Source organism: Protopterus annectens, chromosome 6.part0, assembly GCF_019279795.1.
Source record: "Protopterus annectens isolate FY-2018-M chromosome 6.part0, PAN1.0, whole genome shotgun sequence".
Taxonomy (NCBI): domain Eukaryota; kingdom Metazoa; phylum Chordata; order Ceratodontiformes; family Protopteridae; genus Protopterus; species Protopterus annectens.
Window position 1 is genome coordinate 1,151,441,380 of NC_056737.1, and position 23,728 is coordinate 1,151,465,107.

Here is a 23,728-nt window from a genome sequence, read left to right on the forward strand (position 1 = left end):
ACTGTGAGGTAATTTGCAACTGTCTGTCATAAATTCATTTTTTCTATTGGTAAAGTAAGTCCTTTGACAGATCTGTTTGCATCAATTTATTTTCTGTTATGTCTGAGGAATCAGCAATTTCCTGCCGAGTGTTCCTATATATAAAATGATGTACATCTTCCCGTTGGAATAGAGGAGCACTTGAAGGGCTCTTGTGTCAGTTAAGACACACACACACACACACACACCTTAGCTACCAAGGGGTAGGAAGTTATGGCTTAAGAGAAGATCCATCATGACTGCCTAGATGATGGCTTCTTATGGCTGCCTCACACTGTAATGATAGGGCATGAGGGAATTGGCAGTCAACAGGCTGAGACAGATAAAGATAAGGACAAATCTGCTTTTCTATACAAAACTCAAACTTATGTGTAACACTTTCAACAAAAAAAAAAAACAGAACTGTGAAGTTCTAGGTAGCAAAGAAGTCAAAAAGTTTAACATGTATAAATACTTTACATTTAAGTTAATAACTAAATGTCTTATATGTAATGAGTAGATATATCTAACGTATGCAGTGTTGAGGCTGAAATAACTTAATACAGTGTGAAAGGATATCGGAATGCTCAGGACTTATCCTTATATCAGCATCCCCACTGTGTAATTGTTCAAGAGTAGAAAAATGTTTCATATGAAAACTATTTCTAGAGGAAACTGATATAAACAACTAAAATCATGAAATTCTGCAACTGAATCTGTGATAGAGTGCAGAATGCAAAGTGTTCAAAGTCACTGGCAGTAAAAAAACGAGAGCTAATGAGGACTGCTTTCAGCAGCTGATATCAGTTTACCTATTGTGGGGTGGGGTAAGTTACTGGGTATGCTGCATTACCAACAACCTCTGCAAGGTGAATGTTGCACCAAGATGCACTGAAGAACATGAAGTGAATGTTCACTTCTAGTAGATAAGCGTGCATGTATGTGGAAACACATATGCTGGGAATGTGGTGCTACAACCTCCTGAACTTGCTGATATTTCCAGAGAGACTGCCAGGGAGATATTTTCCTGAATGTTTCCTGTATAACAGCACCCCATGGCAGATGCCCTGCCATGTAGAATGAATGAACAAACTGGTTAATGTGATGGCTAATGGGCTGCAAATACAGGTAAAAAAAGATGGAGAAAAAACATGAAACAGTTTCAAAACATTGAGATGTAAAATTTGTACCTATGGCAGATTTTTCCCCAAGACCTAGATAGTTTATGGCATTCTGTTATAGGAATATAAAACCAGAACGAGAGAAGAAATCATGAAGACGACATATAGGGATTATTATATGAGAAACGTTGTGGTTACATTCAGGAAAAAACAAAAATTATCAACTCCACAGCACAGAGCTATATAACCTCTAATCGTGACCAAGGAGAACCAGTTGCAATTAGGTGAATGGGTTCTTGAAGAGTCAGCCAACTTAGGTGGGAAGAAGCAGTGTTTTGCCAGCTTGCCCCTCCTGGAGAGGGTCAAAGGGATTTCTTGCTGGAGTGGCAACCCACAATGGAGAACAGAGAGTGCATCCAGACACAAGTGCAGGTAATACACAGGATAGTTATCTACAGACAAAGATCTGATATGATTGTATTGTTCATCAGCTGTGAGGTTAAACTGTGAGGATGCCATAACCTAAAATCCAAACTGCTCAAAGATGATGCCTTACCTTAACGTAGCTGTCATCCACATAGGGGGGGCATGGCTACAACCAGCCAGCGGCAGAACAAACGCACAAGAGAGGAAGGGGATTGAGCAATAGGATTATAAGGACCCAATAAAAAGTACGAAAGTGTAAAAGAATATGACTTAATTATACTCATGTTAATTGTCATGTATTCAGCTGCACTGTTTACTGGTTAATTTTGTAAAGGATAGCTACTTCACAATGACAAGAACCAGAGCAAACAAAACTGCTCTTAGCTCATTTTAATTTGGTCACCAGCAGAAATGGCTTTTGTGTGAAATAGACTTTGCCTTGTTAATAAAATAATGTAAATAAGTAAATATATGAATGAATAAAAATAAAATAAAATTTAATTTCAGATATCCAGTAATATATATATATATATATATATATATATATATATATATATATATTTTAATTGCAGTTGTCACCACAAAATAGTATTTAATTAAAGCAGTCCAATGGCACTATGAATGGAATGACACCTGTGAGATTAGATGGGCAAGATTCAGAAATGGACTTAGTACACTGGGAGCCCATGTAGTGGAGACAGCCAGAAATAAGCATTCTATAGTGGCCATTTAAACAGTCATATAGTTTGGACACAGCTAAGCAGTACAGGCAGCTATCTCTTGTAGAATCCAGGAAGCTAAAATAAACCACTATCTGGGATATGCAAGATCTGCATGTGTGTGTGTGTGTGTGTGGGGGGGGGGGGGGCAAACATCTGAATCATGTTTTAACATAAATGAATGGGGTCCCCAAGGAAAATAAAAATCCAAAGCAGAAATGCAAGATGTATCAGTTTAATCACAGGGTCACAGATATAATCCACTGTATGAGGCAACGGTTCTATAAATGCTTGCTTAGGCAAATTGTAGCTTAACAAACCTGAACACAACTAGTTAAAATCACCACAGATTGTTCTATCAAGCCAAAGAAATAAGCAATAATAGTGCATGTAAGTGTTTTTTTTGTGTGTGTGTGTGTGTGTGTGTGTGTGTGTGTGTGTGTGTATCTTCATGCACAAAATCAGATATTTATATATCTAATATTTTATCACTGGACCTCCCACTTATTATTCATGTGGCTGTCTTAATTTCTGTGTGATTTAAAATATTTTATGATTTATAGATTTTTTTTTTTTATTTTATTTTTTGCACTCAGGTCCTCTCATTAGGAGCAGACGTCCTTCCAGAATATAAACTTCAGACCCCCAGAATCAACAAATTCACAATATTGCACTACAGTCCTTTTAAAGCGGTTTGGGATTGGTTAATTTTGTTGCTGGTCATCTACACTGCCATCTTTACTCCTTATTCTGCAGCATTTTTACTCAATGACCGTGAGGAGCAGAAGAGACGTGAGTGTGGATACTCCTGCAGCCCACTAAATGTTGTGGACCTAATGGTGGACATTATGTTTATCATCGACATTTTAATCAACTTTAGAACAACATATGTCAATCAAAATGAGGAAGTTGTTAGTGACCCCGCAAAAATAGCTATTCACTATTTCAAAGGCTGGTTCCTTATTGACATGGTTGCTGCAATACCATTTGACTTACTAATTTTCGGATCTGGTTCTGATGAGGTAAGTCAGATTTATCTTACTGTACAAATGCAGTGCATTTTTTTGTAAAGTAAATAAGAAATATATAGGAATATCCCCATTTTAAGATTTACTCCGCATTAATCCTCTATAGATGAATTTTAAGTGTAAACGTAATAATCAGAGCTACTGCATGAATATCTGGGAACATTTTATTCTTACTTGTTAAGCAGCTGATGTTCTTTCTTTTCATCTGCCTAAATCATCTATGAAATTACTAATGGTATTCAAGTGCATTCAGACTAAAAGATGAAAGTTAGTAATTGATATTAACAAAATCTTAAAAGTACAGAAAATAATACCATCTGCAAAAGATGCCTGCTCTGTAGAAACCAGAATGCATCTGAAAAATATATTTATTTTCTAATGGAACATAGATATGCTAGAATATGTTCCTACTAGCTGAAAGAATTGTTATATTTACCCAACATTGTTCAAAGCACGTACAGTAACTTTGATGGTCTGAGAATAAATGGGAGAGGCAGTTAAGTATTACTTTTGGTCATCTGTTGTGTGAATTTAAAGGTATAAGAAAGCAAAGATGATGAAACTAAATCTAACTGCATCATCCTTCAAATGACATAAGAAAATTATAACTTGAAGTGAGCATGTTAAAACTGAGATCAATAAAAGATGATGTCACCATACATGCAGACATTAAACACTATTCCATTTTAAAAGTAGCCAGTTATAAAGTTAAAATATGAATGTTTTGTTTTAGTCTAATAAAATCATCATAAAGCAATGTTAATAATAATACCTCATTCTGTCTTTTTATACCACACCTACATTATACCATCACTGCTGGCATCACATACGGTCACTCTGTCTTTTTATGCCACACCTACATTATACCATCGCTGCTGACATCACATACGGTCACTTATACCATCACTGCTGGCATCACATATGGTCACTCTATCTTTTTATGCCACACCTACATTATACCATCACTGCTGACATCACATACGGTCACTCTGTGTTTTTATACCACACCTACATTCTACCATCATTGCTGGCATCATGTACAGTCACTCTGTCTTTTTATACCACACCTACATTATACCATCACTGCTGGCATCACATATGGCCACTCTTGTTTTTTTATACCACACCTACATTATACCATCACTGCTGGCATCACGTACAGTCACTCTGTCTTTTTATACCACACCTACATTCTACCATCACTGCTGGCATCACGTATGGTCACGCTGTCTTTTTATACCATACCTACATTACACCATCACTGCTGGCATCACATACAGTCACTCTGTCTTTTGATACCACACCTACATTCTACCATCACTGCTGGCATCACGTATGGTCACTCTGTCTTTTTATACCATACCTACATTACACCATCACTGCTGGCATCACATACGGTCACTCTTGTTTTTTTATACCACACCTACATTATACCATTACTGCTGGAATCACATATGGTCACTCTGTCTTTTTAAACCACACCTACATTAGACTATCACTGCTGGAATCACATAAGGTTACTCTGTCTTTTTATACCACACCTACATTATACCATCACTGCTGGCACCACATACAGTCACTCTTGTCTTTTTATACCACACCTACATTATACCACCACTGCTGGCATCACGTATGGTCACTCTGTCTTTTTATACCACATCTACATTATACCATTACTGCTGGCATCACATACGGTCACTCTTGTCTTTTTATACTACACCTACATTATACCATTACTGCTGGAATCACATACGGTCACTCTGTACTTTTATACCACACCTACACTATACCATCATTGCTGGCATCACATACAGTCACTCTGTCTTTTTATACCACATCTACATTATACCATCACTGCTGGCATCACATACGGTCACTCTTGTCTTTTTATACTACACCTACATTATACCATTACTGCTGGAATCACATACGGTCACTCTGTACTTTTATACCACACCTACACTATACCATCATTGCTGGCATCACATACAGTCACTCTGTCTTTTTATAATACACCTACATTCTACTATCACTGTTAGCATCACATACAGTCACTCTGTCTTTTTATAATACACCTACATTCTACTATCACTGTTAGCATCACATACAGTCACTCTGTCTTTTGATACCACATCTACATTATACAATCACTGCTGGCATCACATACGGTCACTCTGTCCTTTTATACCACACCTACACTATATCATCATTGCTGGCATCACATCCGGTCACTCTTGTCTTTTTATACCACACCTACACTATATCATCATTGCTGGCATCACATACGGTCACTCTTGTCTTTTTATACCACATCTACATTATACCATCACTGCTGGCTCACATAAGGTCACTTTACTGCCAGAATACATTTACTTCTCTGAACTGCAAATAAAATCAATGATCCTATAGTACTGCAGATTTATATCTCAGGAGTAATGGTGCAGGGATAATTATACATACACTAATTATTTTAGAAATATAACCTCACATGGAAATTATGAAGCAGTAGCGTCGGAAACAAAATGCATTTTGAGTAGTACAGCAAATCCATCAGCAGCTTGTGAAAATCAGCTAACAAACCAACATATTTTAAGGCTGTGCTTAACAATTCTCATTAATGCTTCACATCTGCCGTATGTTCTTTTGTACTGAGAACATTTAGGGTAGCATTTGTTCCTTGCAGTTTCATAAACTCTATTTGTCCTGTTCTCATAAAATTTCACTTATAATATCACACTTAAGTTTTACAGCAGCATGAGTCTCGAATTAAAAAGTCAGTTGCTTGCACATTTGAGTTTAATTTGTTCTATCAATTATTTAGTTTGTATTATTTGCAAGGTTTCTTCAATAATTACAAAGAGTGACACAAAACAGCAGTTACTTTTACAAGGCTATGGAAATTAAATTTGCAAATGAAACAGGACTATAACCAACACATTTCAGACTTGTACATTGTGTTCCTGTGCGCTCCTTCTTCTTTCATCTGTTACCTGTCCCTTTATCTGTGAAATGTATTTTAAATATATAATTAAATATGCAGCACAAATAGATACTAGAATCTTTGTATTTTAATTGGATGGCAAGTATTGTGACAAGCATGCATCATTGCCCGCATACGTATCTTCCTTATTGCCTCATTTTTACCAAGTTACATATTTTTTGTATTTAAATATTGGCAATTCAGTACCACAATGTATACTGTGGCTGACATGATGTACCTCTGGCTCCATTTCTGTTTGCAAAGGCATAGTCAGGAAAATGCTTAATTTTTTCCTATACCTTTTTTCTTGCCTGAGCCTGCTGTACCCATTGCCCCTCTACCAAGGGATCAAGCCTTTCCTTCTCTTGTCTGTCTGTCTGTCTGTCTGCTGTCCAGTACTAGACATGATAAGTGGACAGCAAAAGACTGTTTTCCATGCAGGTCTGAGATCTTGGTCCCACAGTACTCCCCTTGTGAACTGACAAGCATGCTACAAAAGTAGAAGCTACAATGCCAGCCCACTGGTGCATGCCTGCCTCCATACATGCACCAAATTTGGTTACAGTGCTTGATGTATGGCAGGCTAAGCATATATTATCAGTTCATACACTAACTGCTGGTCTGCTGAGGAAACACCAGGTGTTGCTACTGCCTGCTGGTCTACCTAGGTATTGCCAGGTTTCATTATTACCTGATGGTCTACAGAAGTGTTGCCAGGTGTTACTATTGCAGTGTGACTGAGCCATGTCCAAGCACTCAGGATGGATGAAATAGACTGTCCCTTACCACCATAATGGCAGCAAGATCCTATAGTCACTGTGCTATTAACTGATGCCAGGTCATCTAGGTCCAAGTCAGGGATTTGTTTCTCCATACTAGGGAGCCAGTAATATCATTAAACTATTGCTCAAGTCTATAACTGTTGGGTAAAATATATTTTTAAATTCAGATATGCATTCCAGTCTTAAAATGTTGTGCAGGTAATGCAGCATGTGATAGTAACATTCCAGCCTTACAAAACAGTGCAGGTAATGCAGCATGTGATAGTAACATCCAGCCTTAAAAAGCAGTGCAGACAATGCAGCATGTGATAGTAACATCCAGTCTTAAAAAGCAGTGCAGATAATGTGGCATGTGATAGTAACATCCAGCCTTAAAAAGCAGTGCAGGTAATATGGCATGTGATAGTAACATCTAGCCTTAAAAAGCAGTGCAGACAATGCAGCATGTGATAGTAACATCCAGTCTTAAAAAGCAGTGCAGATAATGTGGCATGTGATAGTAACATCCAGTCTTAAAAAGCAGTGCAGGTAATGCAGCATGTGATAGTAACACCCAGCCTTAAAAAGCAGTGCAGGTAATGCAGCATGTGATAGTAACATCCAGCCTTAAAAAGCAGTGCAGACAATGCAGCATGTGATAGTAACATCCAGCCTTAAAAAGCAGTGCAGACAATGCAGCATGTGATAGTAACATCCAGCCTTAAAAAGCAGTGCAGACAATGCAGCATGTGATAGTAACATGCCAGCCTTAAAAAGCAGTGCAGACAATGCAGCATGTGATAGTAACATCCAGCCTTAAAAAGTAGTGCAGACAATGCAACATGTGATAGTAACATCCAGCCTTAAAAAGCAGTGCAGGTAATGCAGCATGTGATAGTAACATCCAGCCTTAAAAAGCAGTGCAGGTAATGCAACATGTGATAGTAACATCCAGCCTTAAAAAGCAGTGCAGGTAATGTGGCATGTGATAGTAACATCCAGCCTTAAAAAGCAGTGCAGGTAATGTGGCATGTGATAGTAACATCCAGCCTTAAAAAGCAGTGCAGATAATGTGGCATATGATAGTAACATCTAGGCTTAAAAAGCAGTGCAGGTAATGTGGCATATGATAGTAACATCCAGCCTTAAAAAGTAGTGCAGACAATGCAACATGTGATAGTAACATCCAGCCTTAAAAAGCAGTGCAGGTAATGTGGCATGTGATAGTAACATCTTGCCTTAAAAAGCAGTGCAGGTAATGTGGCATGTGATAGTAACATCCAGCCTTACAAAACAGTGCATGTAATGCAGCATGTGATAGTAACATCCAGCCTTAAAAAGCAGTGCAGGTAATGTGGCATGTGATAGTAACATCCAGCCTTAAAAAGCAGTGCAGGTAATGTGGCATGTGATAGTAACATCCAGCCTTACAAAACAGTGCATGTAATGCAGCATGTGATAGTAACATCCAGCCTTAAAAAGCAGTGCATACAATGCAGCATGTGATAGTAACATCCAGCCTTAAAAAGCAGTGCAGGTAATGTGGCATGTGATAGTTAAATCCAGCCTTAAAAAGCAGTGCAGATAATGTGGCATATGATAGTAACATCTAGGCTTAAAAAGCAGTGCAGGTAATGCAGCATGTGATAGTAACATCCAGCCTTAAAAAGCAATGCAGGTAATATGGCATGTGATAGTAACATCCAGCCTTAAAAAGCAGTGCAGGTAATATGGCATGTGATAGTAACATCCAGCCTTAAAAAGCAGTGCAGACAATGCAGCATGTGATAGTAATATTGGCCAATTATTTTCTCTATGTAAAATCCAAGAAGCAAACACACTGTTACTTCAGGTTTTTTCGAAACTTTATATTTCATCATTGATGAAGTCATATTTTTAAACATCTAGGGCCAGATTGTGTCATCTTGGGCGAACAGTTAGCCTGTTTTGTTCAGTGTATGCTCATGCAAAAGGACTGTAATTCGTGATCGGTAAACAAAAGCAGTGTTAGATAATGAAGTTCTTCATATGCTGATGCAGACGTATTACATTATTGATATAAGATGATATGCTTACATGATTCATGAACCATGCTGTAAAGAAGCTAGCAGTGAGTGTGGCCAGTTTATGGGTCAGTGTATCGTAGCATGGGTTTCCCTCTATCCATGATTTTAACTATACATCCGTGGGCTACCACTCTGAATTGCAATACTGTCTCCCCATTATGCAGAGATATGCTATGTCATATAATTTATATCCATTACAAACTACTGTGCCTGTAGCATAATGCAAATGTTATGTCTGACTATCTCAGTGCTGTGTGACAATATTCCACATCATCCTTAATATGCAGGAAATGCCACATTTACAAGCTGCATACATATTATAGCATAGCCCACAAGCTACTATTAGCATAACATATTTAACATTATTTAGGACTAAATACTTACTTTTATTAAGTACTAAATGGGTTTCCACTAATCTGTAATAGGCACATCATACAGTAAGGAAGACTTTTCGTTTTACACAGCCCTGCTTCATGGTATTGCACAGCCGGTCAGCACTGTCTAAATTCTGAACTTCTTAAGCAGTATTCCTTACCACATTGGCTGATGTCCATCTGCTCCTGTAACTTTCTGCTCTGTATTTCCCTCCTAAGATTTATTAATGTCTCATACTTAGTCACCTGAAACATGGCTGTTTCACCTAGAAAAATGTATACCTAGTTACTGCTTAATGTCCTGACCATTTTATTGGGAATGTCATATTTAGCAGAGTTTTGTGCTTTTGGTTTTATATCTGTTTCTGTCGGCACATTTGTTTATAACTCGCGACCCTACATTCACAGAATGCGATCAAATGCTTTTCATGTATTCAGGTATGTGATATGTCAAACCTTTGAACTCAGTTTGAATGCTTATGTTTTCTCTCACCATGCAGGAAGGTCCCTGCACTCATCTGTCATTCATATTGAAGCATTTTCCATACATTTCAGCAGAATTAGCTGTATACCTTGTATTTTTTATAAAAGCTTTGTATTCCTTAAGCAAAGGAACTGACATATATCACTCATGTCATGTATATTATTGTCATCTGTTTTCATGCCTGTGATAATTAGGATTAAATTTAGAAACCAAGTTAAGTGTACTGAATACAACATTATGAGATGTTAGCTTAGTGCAGACATAATTTAGGATGTTCTGGGGAAACTGAATAATTTGAATTTAAACAATGTAGTAGGATATATTTTTATTAGAATTTGATATTACATTCTTTACACAGTTATGTCTTAAGATGCAGAAGTGATATAGAAGAATTACTCTTATGTATTTTTTATGTTCAGAGCACATGTCAATAAACAAAGGAAATGTGTAGCTTTGGGGGTTGTTGTAGTCCATATTTTTCAAACTTGGCCCTGGATTAATGGGAGATGACCTTTTTATACAAGACCAAATTTTGAAAAGGTTTTACCATATGTTTATTTTTCTCAAGCGTGTGTGTGTGTGTGTGTGTGTGTGTGTGTGTGTGTGTGTGTGTGTGTGTGTGTGTGTGTGTGTGTGAGTGTGTGTGCGTGTGTGTAAACATTTCAAGGTGCTATGACGAATAGTTGTGGGCTTTTAGATTTTATCTTTACTTGTCTTTCCAGAAAAAAAATTATTTTCTAGACATACAGATTTCATCTGATTCTTTAACATGGTTGAGGTCGGGTTGCCAGTTCACAAACTGGAGAATTTGTTTGGTTTTTCTTCTTTTTGTAAATTGCCAGCTGTTTGTATTGATTTGCTGCTATGTTGGCACTGCCCTTATGAAACATCAGTTATGGATGGTGAAGAAAAGTGTTTCTTTTGTATTCCAGAGACTATTTAGTTCATGTTTTTGGATTCAGCAGGTGCAACACAGCTTTTATAGCTGGTGAAAAGCAGAGAGTTGTTGTGTATCATGTCACAGGAGTTCTAACACTGGGCTAACTACTACTGACAATGGAAGACTCCTGTTTTTCTGATGAACTTTAAAGAACGCTACAAGTTCTGGTCTAAAGAGCATTATGGAAGCCACATTTAGTGAGCTGGCTTCTTTTATGAAACTGTTCCTATAGCAGTTTGTGCATTGGGCCATTTTGTCATTCTCTAAATTTTTGTCACTCTTAAAACTGAATACCCAGGAGGTATGGTGGTATTGAGTAATGCTGTTATTGAAAGTATTTTACCAGGGATTGTTTGTAATGCAGTGTTTTAATTTAGCAGTAATCCATGAATGAGTGTGGCTAACACAGAATTTACCCACAACTGGCATGGTTTGATCCCAGGAGCGAAGCCTGAGTGATTAAACAGAGTCAACCAGTGGTAATTCCTGCATGACTCCTGTCATAGTATAAAAGTACTTTAGTGATCTTCTGCTAGCTTGCGGTAGTCCGGGGCATCCAATATATGTACTGCACATGCTCTATGCCTGTTCAGTACATTGCTATGTCATCCTTGTTTTGTGTGTGCGTGTGTGTGTGCGTGCATGCGTGCGTGCGTGCGTGTGTGTGTGTCTGTGTCTGTGTGTGGGGGCGCGTGCGTGTGCGTGTGTGTGTGTGTGTGTGTGTGCGCGCGCATGTGCGTGTGTGTGTGTGTGATCTCTTTTGTGTAAAGTGTATATGGCACATTTAGTATACTTGTCTGTCTAGATTTTCAGAGAATGTGTAGATGTCTGTATCATATCTTTGATCTTCTCCTCAAAAAAGCTGTGTTTTTTTTTTTGGTGTATTGAGGCATTAAGAGACTAAATAATGTGATAAGTGTCCGTTTCGAGAGCTAAGCTATTGCAATGTATGTCTCAGAGCAAGGTGCTCCTGGTATCGAAAGCTGCGAGTTTGTTTAACATATTATATGACGAAGCTGCTATAAAACATAAAGGCAATGTGATACTGATGCGGATTGTTCAAGATGCTTGTGTTATTAGATGGATCACTTTTGTATTGACTTCCTGGTCTACATATTATTTTTTTAACTGTGTACATGGGTCAGTTTGATGTGGCGCACTTTCAATGACTTAACGACTACTTTACTAGCGAGGAAATTGCTTTTCAGTTGTTGTTGCTTTTTTTTTCATACCAAATTCTCCACTGGTGGCACAGACAAAATCAGTTAATGGAACTTGTACGAAATGCTTACAATGAGCATGACCATTCATTTGTCATGTATGTTTTTGAATGCAAATGTCCTTTTACTGTATAATTATTATTGCTGCATTCTAGTCATCTGCTTGAGGAGATTTAGCTGATACAAATGTAATACATAATGGTGTTTTTTTGGATCTAATACTGTTGTATCTAAACAAGTACCAAATAAATTTAAATTTGAACTCTTCACTACAGCTGTTTGTTTACTTTTAAAAGTCTGATTTGAGAAAGCAGATTTCTCATAGCAGCTTCCTGTTACTTTAAAAAAAATATATGCTGTAAAAGCAGGTTCTGAGTCAGTTGTTCAGTTATTTTCCAGAGCTGCTCTACAGTAGTATTCCAGTTGTTTCCAGAGTAGCTGTTTCAGTGGCTGAGGACAGACAACAGCCTGGAATGTGGACATAATTCCTCATCTTGCCTTGCAGAAGTAAGAGTGTAATCTTGCTTTGCTGAGTTATTTAGATTAGGTAGGGACAGTTAATCTTCAGATAGTCAGGGAACTACACAGCTACTTAGTGAGAGGTTTTCTAAAATCAATGTGAGCTCTATCCTACAGTATTATTTTCATATTTCCTATGTCTGAAACTATGTTATTTATTTGAATCAGTTATTCAGTATTTACATGTTTTAAATCCATTTATTTATTATTAAATGTTTTATTACTTCTCATTGTGGCTGGTTATTTAGGGTGGCCACGGTGGTGCAATGGTTAGCATTGTTGCCCCACAGCAAGAGGTTCTCCAGTTCGATCCTCAGCTGGAGTGCCTTCTGTGCAGAGTCTGCATGTCCTCCCTGTGCTTGCGGGGGTTTCCTCCGGGTGCTCCGGTTTCCTCCCAAAGACATGCTGCAGGTGGATTGGACACTCTAAATTGGCCCTAGGTGTGAGTGTGTGTGCCTTCTGTGGAAGGATGGGCGCTGGGCTGGCAACTCAACACTGTAAAACTCCACTGCCAATCATGAGTAGACAGGTAATCTGCTGTGGCAACCCCTTAACCAGGAAAAGCAAGAAGAAGATTGTGGCTGGTTATTTAGTGAATATTTTTAATAACTTGAGAATGTTTGTGCTTATTGTGATAACACCAGGGCCACTCCGAAAAGCCTTACTGCATGCGATACATGCTACCATTTGTTTCAATATCTATTTTACCCAGTATAATTGAACACCCCTTTTGAAGGACATTGTGGTATTTGATTAGTGGCAGCCATTACCTTGTATTTTGGGAAAAGGAATACATTAGGTAAGTCTGTGTCAATCTTTCCCAAAAGTATGTATATATATGAATATTAGACATTTAAGCGTGAGTGTGCAGATACCTAAAACTGGGACACGGTGCTCTGCAGTAGTTAGTGTGCAGACTCATTTGGGGACCTGGAGTGAAGCATATAGTCCAGTCCCAGGTTTGGAAGCTGGTCCCAGTGTACTCTTAGGGGAAAATATGTATTTCTATCCCTGTTTTTAGTGACAGTCCCTTACCAGAGACACTGGTGAGGACTGAGACTCCTTAGTTACTGCCTGGGGTAAAGAGGGCTCATCACATATTGGAGGCAGCGGTGTGGGATTTTAATTGCACTTTAGTAACCTCTGGGTTGTTGTCACCAAGGTGTACACTCTCAACAGCCACAAGGTAAACGTACATAGTTTCATTGTCACAACAGTTTTATTCATTTTTTAGTCAGTTTAGTCAGAGGCAGCAGGTAAAGATGTCAGCAGAGGATTATAGCAAGCTGACAAGGAACCAGCTGGCCAGGGTGTGTGAAGCCAAAGGACTGGTACATAAAAACCTGATTAAGGAAGCAATGATCTCAGCCTTAGTCACAGTCACAGGGCAGACTAGCAGCTCGGAAGATATCCAGTTTGGAGTTATGGATGTGCAGTCTTCACAAACAGGACAGTTTACCTTTTCTTCACTGGACTTAAAAATCCATCTGAAGTTAAATAGACTCAAACTGGAGGCTGAGGAGAAGCAGTGTCAGTATGAAAAAGAACTGGAAACTAAGCATTTGGAGATGGACGCTGAAGAAAATGAGAGGCAGAAACAGCAGAGAAAGGAGCTTCTCACCCTTCGACAGGGTCTTGGAGGTAATGGGGAGGGGAATGACCCCACCCCAGAAACCATAAAGTTCAGTAAACATTTTCCTGAGTACGGGGAGGGAGCTGATTTTGATAGTTTTATTTATATATTTGAGAGGGTATGTAAACAGTATAATGTTGACCAAAGACTTTTGGTATGGCTTCTGACCCCCTTACTCCATGGTAGATCTGTTAATCAATTGCTAAACTATCTAATATGGATTGTTTCAATTACAATAGTGTAAAACAATGTTTACTTTATTGTTTCAAAATAACCCATGTAATGTATAGAACAAATATCTGTGAGCATAGACGCAAGGCAAATGAAGGTATATGTGATTACATTGCTGATTTAAGTACTTACTTTCACAAGTGGGTGAGTGGATGCCAGGTCACCACTTTTGAAGGACTGGCAGACATTTTGGTGAAGGAAAATGCTCTCATCACTTTTTCCTGAGGACATGAGGACCTAGATGGCAGACTGAGAGCATAATTCTGCAAATGAGTTGGGGAGAAAAGGGGATATCTACTTGGCAATTGGGGCACCACTGCATAAGAAAGGGATACCAAGTGCTGCACATGGACATAAGGGAACCCATGGGGAGACAGCCTAAACCACACCAACAGAGTTCACCAGTAACAGAGGAAGCCACTAGTTCAAGCACATGGTCAGGATCAGGGATTAAATGTGTCAAATGTAATCAGATGAGCCATGTAGCATATGAATGTCCATTGAAGCAGGGTGAGAAACAAAAGGTGAGAGAGCCAGCCATTGGGAATGACAGAATGCCAGTGGTAAGTTGTCTGGAAAAAACAGAGGTGCCAAACTATTGCCAAAATTTGTATCTTATCTTAGTGGATGGAAGACAAGCCACTGCTAAGAGAGACATAGCTTCCGATATAACCATTGTGAGGCATGCAGTGGTTAAAGAGGAACAGTGCTTGCTTGGGCAGTCCACATCAGTCAGAGCTTTGGGTAGGATCCCATTTTAAATACCTCTGGCCAGGGTTCATCTTGACTAGGAGGGTGGGAAAGGGGAACAATTAGGTTGGTATGTTTGAGGATATCCCTGGAGATGTCTTAATAGGGAATGATTTTGATAATGTTGTACCTTGTGTGCATGCAGTTACATGCAGTCAACCTTGGAGACAGGCATGTGGGTCTGGTATCCTGGGAGAGACCCTGACAGATCCTATGCCTGAAGCTGGAGCTGGTGATGTGGTTACTTCAGGGAGGGAGCTACCTTGTAGCAGTGAGCCTGAAGGTGAGCCACAGCTGCTGATAGGTACTCTTGTTCCAAGGACATAGTGTCTGCAAGTACAGAGATGAGTGGTAATACCCAGGCTGACAGTGAGGCACCACTGTCAGAAGGTACAAGCCTTCCTGTGGAAGGGGAGCAGGGAAAGGTTACAAAGACAGAATTGAAACAGGCTTAGCTTTTGGATCCTACTTTATGAAGCTTGAGAGACGTAGCTAAGGAGGTACCCATTGCTCACAAAAAGAGGGAGTCTGTATACTGGAACAAAGGGTTACTGTACAGAGAGTGGACCTCTGAGAGAGGGCTAGAGGGTGAGGCACTACAGCAGTTGGTATTGCTCAGAACCTACCATCTGGTACTTCTAGCCATAGCCCATGACATTCTTTTTGCAGGTCATATGGGCATAAAGCGTAGTAATAGACAAATTATGCAGAACTTTTATTGGCCTAGGATTGCAAAGGGGATAGCAGGGTACTGCAGGACCTGTGACCAGTGCCAAAAGGTAGGCAAGGCAGGAGACATGATCAAGTCTCCATTGATGCCTTTGCCTGTGATTAAAGAGCCATTTCAGAGGGTAGCTATGGATATCATGGGGCCTCTGAGTACTCCAAGTTCCACAGAGAAAAAGTATATCCTGATAGTAGTACATTATGCTACTATATACACTGAGGCAGTGGCTCTGTCCTCCATTGAGGCAGAGAAAGTGGCAAATTCCTTGTTAGAAATTTTCATCAGGATAGATTTTCTGAGGGAGATAATGACTGAGTGCCAACTTTATATCAGACCTGCTGGCAGGTCTGTGGAAGTGCTGCAGGGTGAAGCATCTAAAAACCACCCCTACCATCCCTAGACTAATGGTCTTGTGGAGAAGTTAAACTGTACAGTAAAGACTATGCTATGGGCATTTGCATATCAGTTTAAAAGGGAGCGGGACAAATATTTGCCTCATTTACTATTTGTGTACAGCGAGATACCTCAGGAATCTACAGCCTTTTCACCTTTTGAGTTGCTGTATGGGCATAGGGTGAGGGGGCCTTTAGATTTGATTTGTGATGAGTGGGAGGGTGAGTATGAATCCTTCAAGGAGTCTGTTGTGGCATATGTCCTAAACTTCAGTACATGGTGTAGGGAGCTCATGGGTTTGGCCCAGGAGAAACTGGCAGTAGCCCAACAGCAGAAGAAGGTTTGGATGGCAGGAAGGCTCAAGCCCAAGAGTACACTGTGGAGCAACAGGTTTTGGTGCTCATTCCTGTCATACACATTCTAAGTCCTGTAGATAGTAGACCTTATCTGGTTAAAATGCAAATTAAATGGTAATATCAATGCCTTCCCAAAGGAATTATGGTTATTTTTACTTTATGTCATATTCCCAAAACCTGTACTGTTGTTGGTCCTATACACCATTCTCAACAAAGGTGTATAAAACACCATTCCCAATGAAAGGTGTATAAAACACTGTTCCCAACAAAGGTGTATAAAACACCATTCCCAACAAAGGTGTATAAAACACTGTTCCCAACAAAGGTGTATAAAACGCCATTCCCAACAAAGGTGTATAAAACACCATTCCCAACAAAGGTGTATAAAACACTTCCCCAACAAAGGTGTATAAAACATTGTTCCCAACAAAGGTGTATAAAACACCATTCCTAACGAAGATGTATAAAACACCATTCCCAAAAAAGGTGAATAAAACACCGTTCCCAATGAAGGTGTATAAAACACCATTCCCAGTGAAGGTGTATAAAACACCGTTCCCAACAAAGGTGTATAAAACACCATTCCCAACAAATGTGTATAAAACACCATTTCCCAATGAAGGTGTATAAAACACCATTCCCAAAGAAGGTGTATAAAACACTGTTCCCAACAAAGGTGTATAAAACACTATTCCCAACGAAGGTGTATAAAACACCATTCCCAACAAAGGTGTATAAAACACCATTCCCAACAAAGGTGTATAAAACACCATTCCCAACGACGGTGTATAAAACACTGTTCCCAATGAAGGTGTATAAAACACCATTCCCAATGAAGGTGTATAAAACACCATTCCCAATGAAGGTGTATAAAACACCGTTCCCAACGAAGGTGTATAAAACACCATTCCCAACAAAGGTGTATAAAACACTGTTGCCAACAAAGGTGTATAAAACACCGTTCCCAACAAAGGTGTATAAAACACCATTCCCAACAAAGGTGTATAAATACCTGCTTTTCTCTTGCCCTCCACTTCATCAAAGATGTTATTAACAAACAATAGTGGATAACCTCACTGTAACAACATCTCCTGAAGCTTGTTGCATTCCATTTTGAACATTCAGTCATTGCTGACCATTTGGGCCGGCCTGATGCACTGTCCCTTCACCAGTGATTTCTTCTGGTGAAGGGGTTGCCAACTATTGAAATGCAGCAAGGTATAGGAATAACTAGGTTTCCTAAACATACAAACTTCTTGGTTCCTTTAACTTTCATAATACTTACATCTAGATAATTCACCTGCTCAGTTTGTATATTCATAGTAAATTCCAAAACACTGGTGTAATTATTTAAAATTGAAAAAAATACTTCTAACTTCTCCCTAGACTTATTACAAAAATAATTATATCATCCACAGACTAGCTGTAAAGGGACCAACACCCAGAAAATTCAGAGGTGAATACTTCTGTCTTCTCCCATTGAGCCAAAACAACATTAGAATAATTTACTAAGAAGTTAAAAGAGTTTTTTACATTTTTAATTACCAGTTTTTTTGGAACTTACTGTATGAATTAGTAATAGTATTATTAAAGATAAGGGAGACGGGAAGTTTGTAACAACTTTGTTTAGGAAACCAATTCATTCCAATACCTTGCTGCATTTCATTTTAGGCAAAATGTGTCTAGATATGAGATATTCTGATCTGTCTGTTTGCTTCTTTAACACTGCATTGATCATTTTGTAGAGGGAAGTGGAATTTAGCTGTTTTATTCTCCCTTTCTGTGTGGGCATATATGATCTATTCTTTTTCTTCTTTTCCTGCTAAATTTAATTTCTGTAATTCTGTAAATTTTAGATGTCTGCTCTCTGTTGAAAAGGAAATCTGTTAAAATCTGGTTGAAAAACTAGTCTGGCGTGTTGTTTTTTTTTTAATCAAGATTGCAAAGTCACAAAAACATGCTAGTGTCTTGAAACCCTTCTGGGGTCGGGATTTATTGTACAGTCTTAATAGTAACTCTGACTAAGGAATAATTTTAGAGGTCAAAGCTTCACTTAATTGGGAATTAAAACAACAGTTTTCCAATATGTCTGGCAAATGGGTGACTGACATTTTTTCATCCCCTGAAGGCTTGTGGATTTTTTCAGTTCAGTCTATGGTCCAAATCATGATGATTCAACTTTTTTTTCACGTTTATTTGGTAACATCAAGCAGGCAGGAGGTGATGTTGATAAAATAATCCTTGCTGGAGATGTTAATGTCTCCTTACATTCTGTTATGGACAGAAGCAGCCCATTAATAGAAAAGCATGTTGAGTCTCATAATTAAAGCATTTTGTGATCACTCTTGCTAGTGGACCTTTGGCAATTAATGTATCCTGATGACATAGTTTATACATACATGTATGGTATCACAAGGTACCACCTATCTAAACATTGGCTGATATACCCATTAATATTAAAGGATCCATATTTAATGCAACAGATAGCTATGGAAATATCTCATTATATATCATTCAATCTTCTAATGAGCTTGTCAATCAAGATCTGATGAGAGTCACTCAAGTTGGAGCTTCAAGCATTTAGCATATGGGCCAAATCTAACCTGCTTTCTTCCTTTTCATATAACATTTGTTTGTTACAGCAGGAAGTGGCTAATCCATGGAATAACTGTAAGTCAGAGAATTTTTAAAATGTTGCCTCTATTGAAGATGACAAATAAGCCCAGAAATGCTTAAATCTTGAACTGAAACAAATTAAAAAAAATCAGTTATATCTACAGTGGGCTGTAACCCAAATATGGTCAAGAGGAAAACAACCTGGAGAAACTTCTGCTATACAGGCAGAAGGCAAAATGGAGGGCTATGGTTATCCCAGGTGTTCAATCTCCCTCCTCTAAGGGAATTAATTGACTCCTCTAGAGTGCAAATTAAACCTTTATTACTTTTTGTCCCATTTGTTATCTAAGGTTTCCTTACCTACTTTAACAGCTGCTCAAATAGCTAGCTTGGAACACCCTATCTCTGAACAGTATTATCTTGTCCAGTGCTGATAAGGTCCAGGAGACATTGTGCCTGTGAGTTAGAGGTAGTTCATTCCTATTCAAACTCAGTTTGGATCAATGTATAAGAAATCACAAATTCACCCCTGGTTTCTCACTGTGGCTCCTATGGATAGGGGAAGTTTATAGGTACCCCAAGTCACAGGCATATACTAAAGCCATTATAGCCCACAGGCATTAATAATTGGGAAAATTGAGGCATGGATGGCTAGATGAAAAAGGCTCTAGGGCCATTAGCCTAGTGACCTCCTATGATGCTATACATTTCCCATTCTATAGAGGAATAGTTAAAGTCTCCCATGAATAGTGCATTTGTTTGGCTGTTGAGTGCCTGCAGTAGGGCTAGGTAAAAGTGTTAGCTTTGTGAGTCATAGAGAGTAACCTGTAGCTGGCTAGGACATGGTAAGGAGCCTTGTCTGTGGAGACTTGAGCATAGATGAACTGCAGATCATCATCCTGTGTAAAAAAAATTGCAGTTGTATTTGTTGCTGACATAGATGGAGACACCTCCACCTTTAGCCTCCACCAGGAGACCGGTCACCAGCTGAGTAGCCCAGTGCTTCATATTGGGCCTGTTCTTGTTTGGCATCTACTTCTTGCAAGTCAAGGCTAATGTCAAAGGCCTCTGGCTCACTAAGTTCACACATGACTGTAAATTGGGAGCTATCATTAATCCTTCCGAGGAAAGCAACATTCTACAAGAGGGACTAACATAAACGAATGACTGGTACCAAAGCCATAAAACTCAAGAAGATATGCACTGTACTGTCCTTTGGGAAATTCTCCACCCAAGCTAACTACTCCATCTATAAAACACCTTTAAGAGTTGACCCAGCAGTTTGGAATCTGGGAACAAATGTAGACAGTAATCTGGATTTTGACAAACATATAATGAAGCTAGTAAGAATATCATTCTATGTCACTCAACTCAAAAGCGAGGGTATGGCATCCAGGCCCAATGAAGCTATAGTACCACTCTACTGAGCCCTTATTGGACCCATCACTGAGTACAAAGCCCCCTTTGGCATGCATTTCACAAGGGACTCAAAACAGTTGGAATGCCCTCAAGGATTCCTCACCAGGAGAATTAAAGGTATGAATACACTTGCATAACAAATAACCTTAAGGCCCTATCTCTGTGCTCAGTCTCCAACATGTTATTGAGAAGCGATCTATACCTGGTATATAAGGCATTCTCATATCCAGCTCTGATGGATCTCTTGCACATCCACCAAAGGAGCAGCACCAGAAACACTAGATCCAAGGAATTGAATTTTGCCTGCGACATAAATAGAATGAGATGAAAAGACCAATGTGTGTCCCAAAGGATCCCTGCAGTATGGAATAAGCTCCCCATCAATGTGAAGCAGAGTTCATCCCTGACGCTATTCAAACAAAACCTTGTTCATTGGATGGGAAATCACAAACTTACCCTTGGTCTGGAACCACGTCTCTGACTGACAGAGGTCAAAAGTAAGTAAATCCCTAACTAACATAACCCCCCCACAAATAACCCTTACCTACCTCCTTACTAGCATACCCCCACCATATTGGCATCTAAGGTACTCTGGGACAAAACTGGGCTGAGTTGCATGGCTTAGCTTTTAAAGATGCTGGTGGTCATTAGCTTTGTATAATCCAATGAATCTATAAACTTATCAAAGTGTGTAAGTCCATCTCTTCTTTTGAAAAGTCTGGGCCTGGATGGGCTTAATGCACAATTATATATAGTGCTTAGTGAAGTTTTATGTGTGGGCCGTACTCTTTCATTTCATTTCATTGTTTTCAAAAATCTCAGTCAGTCTATGCATCTTCTTCCCTTTCTGCTATTAATCTTACCGAAACAAGGGAAAGACCCCACTGAACCCTTCAAGCTATAGACCTATATATTTTGTTAATGTGGATGCTAAACTATAAGCTAAGATTCTCAATGAATGGCTGCAGCCTGTACTATCTGCAATGATTTTTGATAAACAAGCCAGTTTTATAAAGGGCAGAAGTAATGCTGGCCATCTTAGAATGTTGTACCTGCACGTTCAAGGTTTAAAAACTTCCACGGACCCAGTGATAGCCTTGTTGGTAGATTTTGAAAAGGTGTTTGATACTCTCTAATTCTCATATCTGCAGGCAGCTACGCAGCATATGGCATTCTCTAATGATTTTATCCAGGCTACACAAGCATTGTACTCCTCACTGCAATGCTCTTTTCTTAAAAATGGATTTTTGTTTTCTTTTTACTTGAATAGAGACACTCGTCAAGGGTGCCTGCTCTCACCACCCATTTTTCTTTTCAGTGTTGAACCTTTACAAAGGATAATAAATCAAACTTCTCAATTAACAGGCTAGTCTTTTGTAGATTTTGAAAGCAGGATACTTCATTTTGTTGATAACTGCATCATTCTTACTAGTAACCCATAAACGATATATTCTCAGTTACGAATATTTTAACAGAATAGGGAGTAGTCGATGGGTAAAGTTAATCCGTACCAAACAGAATTATTACCAGTTGATAGTCCAGCGAAGCCATTCTTCTTAGCCTGGTTTTCATTTCCTTTTCCTTTGACAACATTGTCTTATATATATTTGGATAAAAAAATTGCATTTTGACATTTGGGAGATGCTCACACTGAATTTAAAGGGTATTTAGGACAGTTTTTTTCTTATGGATCCTTTCCTGGAGGAAATTACATTTTGTTATTAGCTAGGATAGTGCTATTAAGATGTTCATGCCTCCACATTATTCAGTTTGTTCTGGTATATTCCCTGTACTTAATAACAACTTCTGTTTAACAAGGGAGGTTGGTGTAATGGTTAAGGTGCTTACCTTACAAACACAAGGTGCTGGGTTTGATTCTGACATGGGGCAATTGGCTAGGCTTAAAATGGCCCATAAGGGCAGTTAGCCTTGTACTAACCTATGAACCTGTATATATGAACAAATATCAATATATTAGGCATAGGAAAAGGAAACTAGTTAATAAAGCATTTAGAACTACACCTATGCAGAATTCAGGTTTAGGGATTCCAGACTGGGGGAAATATGTGAAAGTATTTGTTATCACACTTTTTCAATATAAAACAGAACTCTTTGCCAAGACGGGCCCAGACTGAATACCTTTATACTTAATGTGTGTGTGTGTGTGTGTGTGTGTGTGTGTGTGTGTGTGTGTGTGTGTGTGTGTGTGTGTGTGTGTGTGTGTGTGTTCACCATGGGGATTAAGCTGGTGCCACAAATCTTTACTCGAGTTTCTAAAATCATGGCATCCAGTGTACCAATAATATTTAGCCCTTCAGACCTTGTTGTGCACTTTTCTTTGATATTCCATTTGGGGTCTAGCCATCCACTTACGGGGTAAATCTACATTTTTTAGAAGGAATTCCGCTAAGAGACTCTGAATGGTAAAATTCTGGAATAAGATAGCTAGTTGTTGTAACGGTATTAATAGATCATTCACAGGTGCTCATTGTTTCTTAAATACCAACAACAACATACGGGATTGTCTAAGTCTTCTGTTTGGAAATTTCTATAGTTGAGGTTTATGTTAGTTAGATCCCCATTTAACCAACATATATGTCAAGATATATCCTCATTAAAGGGGGTCCTTAGCAACTGCCATATCCCTTCAGCCCAGCCTCTGATCCAAAGGTAGCAAGTTTTTATGAGTTTCATCTCATATTATCAAACTCAAGTCCAGAATAGTCTCAATACATGGCTTGGTAAAACAGTTACAGGTATTACTGTATTAATAAATTTTAGGGGGGAAATGGTCAGGCTATGATATATTTCTTATGTGCATCAGAAGTTTTTTTTTTTTTTTTTACACAATGGTTAGTGGGCCCCAGCCATGAGTGCTCAGAAGGTTCAGCACCTAATATTAGTTATGTGACTTCTGGTTTGAAATACTCCTGCAATTGAACATAAA

General features: G+C 38.8%; 1 protein-coding gene across 2 annotated transcripts in view; it reads left to right on the forward strand.

Annotated features, from left to right (window-relative positions):
- The window catches only part of KCNH7 (potassium voltage-gated channel subfamily H member 7), a 2,626,261-nt gene that overhangs the window by 1,706,043 nt on the left and 896,490 nt on the right, over nucleotides 1-23,728 (forward strand). For both annotated transcript variants that reach the window (XM_044074771.1, XM_044074772.1), the window contains one exon: nucleotides 2,881-3,306. In XM_044074771.1, the coding sequence (XP_043930706.1) occupies nucleotides 2,881-3,306 (426 nt within the window). The remainder of the gene's footprint in view (nucleotides 1-2,880; nucleotides 3,307-23,728) is intronic.